The sequence below is a fragment of the Cherax quadricarinatus genome, chromosome 49, assembly GCF_038502225.1.
Source record: "Cherax quadricarinatus isolate ZL_2023a chromosome 49, ASM3850222v1, whole genome shotgun sequence".
Classification (NCBI taxonomy): Eukaryota; Metazoa; Arthropoda; class Malacostraca; order Decapoda; family Parastacidae; genus Cherax; species Cherax quadricarinatus.
The window spans coordinates 26,297,291-26,304,709 of record NC_091340.1 but is presented as its reverse complement, the minus strand read 5'-3'; the positions used below and the strand labels follow the sequence as shown (position 1 = coordinate 26,304,709).

Genomic DNA, 7,419 nt, shown 5'->3' with positions numbered 1-7,419 from the left:
AAAGGTCGTTAGGACGCTCAACCATCCCTACCGTCAGTGGAAGGTAGGTACTGCATTATGTCCTTTGTAGAAACTAATTCTGTTGTAAGTAAATACCAGATTGTCTAGGAAGCAGATACCCGATACTCTAGGAAGCAGGTACCGGATCCTCTAGGCAGCATTCACTGAATCCTCTCGGAAGCAGGTACTGGATCCCCTATGTAGTAAGTACTGGATCCTCTAGGAATCAGGTTCTGGATTGTCTAGGAAACACGTACTGGATCCACTAGGAAGCAGGTGCTAGATTCTCTAGGGTGCTGAAATGCGTCAACTAGGTACTCGTTCTTGAATGTCTCAAACTGGTGTTGAATCATCTGTTTATAATTTGTTTGTGGCTGTCTACTGTGTTTGAGGCTGAATTGACTGTTTGAGGCTGTCTACTGACTGAGGCTGTTTATTGACTGTTTGAGGCTATTTAATGCCCGATTGAGGCTGTCTACCGACTGTGTGAGGCTGTCTGCTGACTGGACACCGCGAAAGCCTTACAAACTGTGGATAATTTTATCCTGGAGTAGCAGCATTTAGGATATGGATGTCAGTGACGGGGGATGTGATCGGACATTTGATTATCTGATATATTATTATCCTATTTAGGTGTTTTTTTGATGTGTCGGGGCCTGTCGGAAATTGAGCAGGTGATTTATTAAGTGTTTTTTTTTGGCTCGACTTGTCTGCTTTGTTCGGCAGCATGATGGATTAGTGGCTGGGTTGTGTTATTATCACAGATGTTGAATAAACTAGTACTCAGAGGTCAGAGTCCTCGCTCACAATCATTACCCACAACTGAGACACTCCAGTTGTGGGTAACGATTGTGTTTGTACTCTGGCTGATGTGATGAATGGTTTGGAAAACCGACAAGTTGAAGAATTGAGACACTTGTGCAACACATGGGAATCTTTATTGAAGAAACGTTTCGCTACAGTGGCTTCATCAGTCAATACAAAGTAGAAATGGGTAAGGAGAGGAGAAGTTTGAGGTAATCAGTCCCTCAACCTGGAATCGATGTGTTGAGGGACTGATTACCTCAAACTTCTCCTCTCCTTACCCATTTCTACTTTGTATTGGACTGATGAAGCCACTGTGGCGAAACGTTTCTTCAATAAAGATTCCCATGTGTTGCACAAGTGTCTCAATTCTTGTACTCTGGCTGAGATGAGTGTTACGGTTCGAATCTTAATCTTTAGCCAGGTTAGTGCACTCTGTAACAATACACTTCATAGAATGAGAAGATACTTCCAAACTTAGAAATGCAAGGCACAAATAAGTTACTCAGCCCTTTCTAGCTTTTTATTTAAAAGCTTAAATACTTCTTAGATATTCATAAATATCTATTAAATATCACCGTCACAACGTGACAGTGTCAGCGTGCCTTGTTGTGCTCCCGGCTTTCTGGTGTTTTCACGGTCGCTCTTACGTGCTAGAACTTTAATTTGTGTCATCAATCCTATACGATACATCCCTCTAGCGCCTGGAACCAATCTTGGGCGGAAAACATTATATACTGAGTCAAAAAAGGAGAATTAGTGTGCACTACCTAGCAGAGTTTACTGCCAGAGGGGAATCATAGGCCTGTGTCCCGTGTGAAAAAAAAATAATAATAATTGAACTTTGTGTCAGAGGAAAGAAAGTCTCCCTGAAAACATTGAGTATACATAGTGTATAGTGTATACTACAGTGGCTCCCTAGTATATTGATGATAAAGGCTAAAGTGTCATTTGAAAACAGGTGAATTTGTAAATGAAGTGATAAGCCTATAGAGGCAGGTGCCAGAAGTCGCCAGAAACTTACCACAGGTCAGCTGTTTTTAATAATCTTCCTGGCCTGCTAGTGTACTCGCATATAATCTAGTGATACCAGTGAATAGCAGAATACAGTGTTGTAGTAGCAACTAACCAGTATTATAATGGTACTTAGTGGAGTGGAGTGACTTTCATTAGTTTCTTTTTTCTTGAAATACCAGACATATACTGTGAATTTCATATAACCTGTAGTTACCAGCGGTCGCAATATACACAACGAGAAGCAATTATTACTACAGAAAAAGCGTCCTTCCTCCAAAATTTGCACCAGTCAACTATAGTGATAATATAGCATTTATTGTGGTGGAGACGAAAAAAAAAAAAATAGAGAAGCTAGATACAGCGATTGATAAACAAGGGTGGAGGTCGACCGTTCGTCATTGTAGGAGTGCCAGCAGTCACCGGCTCTTCAACACGCAAGTTATACTTTTGTATCAATCAAATCACATATTACTCGGGTAGATAATTTCCAGTAGATCCTTCATGTGTTAGCTCAAATCACCGACCAGTATGGTTTAAATAAGTGACCCACTGATCAGATCAGATAGACTGGTCCGAACCCTTGACTGGTCCGAACCCTTGACTGGTCCGAACCCTTGACTGGTCCGAACCCTTGACTGGTCCGAACCCTGGACTGGTTTCAAACGGTTTCGTTGTGCACTACCTAGCAGGTTATTAATAGAATATTCAAGAGGTTGCTAGTAGAATTGCAGTAAATCAACCATTCAAATCATTATGAAGCTGTGTGTAGTCTGTGGTCAGTCAAACAAACGGGCCTCCACATGCATAAATTGTCATTTTTGTGGAAATTGGTGTCACGCCCCTTGTGCAGATATCCAAGAACTAGCTACAAGCAGTATTAAAACAGGGAAGTGTTTTTGGGTATGCCCAAATGAGATAAATCTGTGGACTAAAATCACAAGGGTATTAAAAGAGGTCAACATCAAAGCTGCTTTCATAGAAAACCTGGAAGCTTTCTACAACAGATGGGAACATAAAAAGTCTGGGCTGAATGGTACTGCCCTTGATACTGGCCATGTAGTCAGAAACTGTAAGGCTGGAGATGATGTCCTGGTAGTCAGTAAATGGGGGGCTGATAGTGCTGTCCTGGGAGACAGTAATGGTGAAGCTGGAGGTGCTGTCCTGGGAGACAGTAATGGTGAAGCTGGAGGTGCTGTCCTGGGAGACAGTAATGGTGAAGCTGGAGATGCTGTCCTGGGAGACAGTAATGGGGAAGCTGGAGATGCTGTCCTGGGAGACAGTAATGGTGAAGCTGGAGATTTTGTCCAGGTAGTCGGGAATTATACGCAGGAAGGAATACATATAAATGACCTCATAGGGGACAGGAGCCATAGTAGGGAAACAAGTGTAGTCAAAGATAAGATAAAACCAATATTGCAAACTAGAAATACCGCAGGAAATAGCAAACAAGAGGACTCCACTAGCAATAGTGAGGATATATTACCAAAAACAACTGGTGGGAGCTCCATTGTTGGTGCTAGGGAGGATAGAAGTAAGACAGGGAAACATGCACCAACAGGGAATACAGTCACAGAAACCCAAGGCAAACGGAAACCAAGCCTGTGCACATACTATGCACTCGGTATCTGCTGGCATGGGAAATCTGGAAAAACAGATGGGACGTGCAACTATGACCACCCTAGAAAATGCCATGCCCATATGACAACAGGAAAATGCAAACTCCCTTCCTGTAAGCTTTTTCACCCTGAACTGTGTACCTCTTCAGTACAGGAAAGACTGTGCTATAACTTAAATTGCCAGGCATACCATCTAAAGGGGACAAAAAGATACAAAACATCCAGGCCATGGGAAAACCTGGGTAGCCACAGCCACTCAAGAGGGAGAGGTTTTTTAGTGCCAGGAAGGAAAAAAAACTGGCAGGAAATGGCAGAAATCGTACACCAAATCCAGTCATTCCTGGAGTGGAACCACAGTCGATGGCCTCCACTCCAAACCAACAGATACAGATACTAATCCCGGAAAAAAAATCCCCCCCCCAGTACCAACAATACCACCAGTCCGATAACATTCTTCTTTGCAAATATACAGGGTCTAAAGCCAGCAACAAACAACAAAATACCTTTCATCCGTGGACTGCTTGCAGAGGCAAAGGCAATGTTCGCGGCTTTCACTGAGACCCACATAAAGGATCACTTGGACAACGAAATATGGATCCCAGGTTACAACCTATACAGATGTGACAGAGTGAACAGGCAAAAGGGGGGGGGGGTTGGCCTGTACATTGCAGAGTCACTTGTTTGCACAGAACTGCTAAATGCCTCAAATGATGTAGTGGAAGTTTTAGCAGTAAAGGTCGAGAACCAAAACCTAGTCATTGTGGTAGTCTACAAGCCTCCGGATGCAACATCCCAGCAATTCCAGGAACAGCTGTTAAAAATTGACCACTGTCTGGAAAACCTTCCAGCTCCTGCACCCAACATCTTGCTCCTGGGGGATTTCAACTTAAGGCACCTAAAATGGAGGAATATAGCAAATAATATTGTTGCAGTAATAACACCAGGAGGCAGCTCTGATGAAAACTCACACTCACGCGAGCTTTTAAATCTCTGCACAAAATTCAATTTAAACCAGCAAATAATAGAGCCTACTAGACTGGAGAATACACTAGACCTCATCTTCACTAACAATGATGATCTGATAAGAAATGTCACCATATCAAAAACAATATACTCAGATCACAACATAATTGAGGTTCAGTCATGTATGCGCGGAGCCCCAGACCGACATAATGAGATTAGTCACGAGGGAGCATTCACCAAATTCAACTTCAATAACAAAAACATAAAGTGGGACCAAGTAAACCAAGTCCTAACCGATATAAGCTGGGAAGATATACTAAGCAACACAGACCCCAACTTATGCCTAGAACAGATTAACTCGGTGGCACTCGATGTATGCACAAGGCTTATTCCTCTAAGAAAAAGGAGGAGTAGATGTAAAACAGAAAGAGACAGGCGCTCCCTTTACAGGCGACGGAAAAGAATAACAGAGCGGCTAAAAGAGGTCAATATATCTGAAATGCGTAGGGAGACACTGGTCAGAGAAATAGCAAGCATCGAACTTAAGCTAAAAGAATCCTTTAGGAGTCAGGAATCGCGGGAAGAACTAAAAGCCATAAATGAAATCGAAAGAAACCCAAAGTATTTCTTCTCCTATGCCAAATCAAAATCGAGAACAACGTCCAGTATTGGGCCTCTACTTAAACAAGATGGGTCCTACACAGATGACAGCAAGGAAATGAGTGAGCTACTCAAGTCCCAATATGACTCAGTTTTTAGCAAGCCGCTAACCAGACTGAGAGTCGAAGATCAAAATGAATTTTTTATGAGAGAGCCACAAAATTTGATTAACACAAGCCTATCCGATGTTATCCTGACGCCAAATGACTTCGAACAGGCGATAAATGACATGCCCATGCACTCTGCCCCAGGGCCAGACTCATGGAACTCTGTGTTCATCAAGAACTGCAAGAAGCCCCTATCACGAGCCTTTTCCATCCTATGGAGAGGGAGCATGGACACGGGGGTCGTCCCACAGTTACTAAAAACAACAGACATAGCCCCACTCCACAAAGGGGGCAGTAAAGCAACAGCAAAGAACTACAGACCAATAGCACTAACATCCCATATCATAAAAATCTTTGAAAGGGTCCTAAGAAGCAAGATCACCACCCATCTAGAAACCCATCAGTTACACAACCCAGGGCAACATGGGTTTAGAACAGGTCGCTCCTGTCTGTCTCAACTATTGGATCACTACGACAAGGTCCTAAATGCACTAGAAGACAAAAAGAATGCAGATGTAATATATACAGACTTTGCAAAAGCCTTCGACAAGTGTGACCATGGCGTAATAGCGCACAAAATGCGTGCTAAAGGAATAACAGGAAAAGTCGGTCGATGGATCTATAATTTCCTCACTAACAGAACACAGAGAGTAGTCGTCAACAGAGTAAAGTCCGAGGCAGCTACGGTGAAAAGCTCTGTTCCACAAGGCACAGTACTCGCTCCCATCTTGTTCCTCATCCTCATATCCGACATAGACAAGGATGTCAGCCACAGCACCGTGTCTTCCTTTGCAGATGACACCCGAATCTGCATGACAGTGTCTTCCATTGCAGACACTGCAAAGCTCCAGGCGGACATCAACCAAATCTTTCAGTGGGCTGCAGAAAACAATATGAAGTTCAACGATGAGAAATTTCAATTACTCAGATATGGTAAACATGAGGAAATTAAATCTTCATCAGAGTACAAAACAAATTCTGGCCACAAAATAGAGCGAAACACCAACGTCAAAGACCTGGGAGTGATCATGTCGGAGGATCTCACCTTCAAGGACCATAACATTGTATCAATCGCATCTGCTAGAAAAATGACAGGATGGATAATGAGAACCTTCAAAACTAGGGAGGCCAAGCCCATGATGACACTCTTCAGGTCACTTGTTCTATCTAGGCTGGAATATTGCTGCACACTAACAGCACCTTTCAAGGCAGGTGAAATTGCCGACCTAGAAAATGTACAGAGAACTTTCACGGCGCGCATAACGGAGATAAAACACCTCAATTATTGGGAGCGCTTGAGGTTCCTAAACCTGTATTCCCTGGAACGCAGGAGGGAGAGATACATGATTATATACACCTGGAAAATCCTAGAGGGACTAGTACCGAACTTGCACACGAAAATCACTCACTACGAAAGCAAAAGACTTGGCAGACGATGCACCATCCCCCCAATGAAAAGCAGGGGTGTCACTAGCACGTTAAGAGACCATACAATAAGTGTCAGGGGCCCGAGACTGTTCAACTGCCTCCCAGCACACATAAGGGGGATTACCAACAGACCCCTGGCAGTCTTCAAGCTGGCACTGGACAAGCACCTAAAGTCAGTTCCGGATCAGCCGGGCTGTGGCTCGTACGTTGGTTTGCGTGCAGCCAGCAGCAACAGCCTGGTTGATCAGGCTCTGATCCACCAGGAGGCCTGATCACAGACCGGGCCGCGGGGGCGTTGACCCCCGGAACTCTCTCCAGGTAAACTCCACGTAAGAAAACACTTAAATAGAATGTACATCATACTTCTTCTGGAAACTGTCAATATGGTCACCACACTCGTTAATGATCAGAGGAATATTCCTGCTTCCTCAATAGTGACATTACTTGTACGCAAGTACATACATTGAGAAGTAACACTTTCACTGAGTAACTCCCTGGCATAAGGAATATATCACAAAGTTCTAAGCTTGACACTGGTCGTCACATCGTAACCTGAAGGTAACAGTACATAATTGTCCGCAGACTTCACTTCACAATAAACCACAAGCTGGTTCAGGAGTTTCTACAACAGAATTCTCTATCCAAGTGAGAATAAGGTGGAGTACTAGGAGGGTAGCTCAGTCAATGCACACTGAGTCGGCAGAGAGAGCGAACTGAATTAACACAGTTAATCCCTACATGACATCAACTCGCCAAAGGGGAGAGGAAATAGTAGCCTAAACTACCCTCCAAGAACATACCTTATTTCAACTTTTAGCCAGCTG

At 43.6% G+C, this 7,419-nt stretch overlaps 1 protein-coding gene across 1 annotated transcript in view; it reads left to right on the top strand.

Annotated features, from left to right (window-relative positions):
• LOC138850991 (major facilitator superfamily domain-containing protein 8-like) overlaps positions 1-7,419 on the top strand; it is a 61,882-nt gene that overhangs the window by 747 nt on the left and 53,716 nt on the right. The window contains exon 1 of the mRNA XM_070095309.1: positions 1-43. This exon is cut by the window's left edge and continues 747 nt beyond it. Coding sequence (XP_069951410.1) covers positions 1-43 — 43 coding nt within the window. The remainder of the gene's footprint in view (positions 44-7,419) is intronic.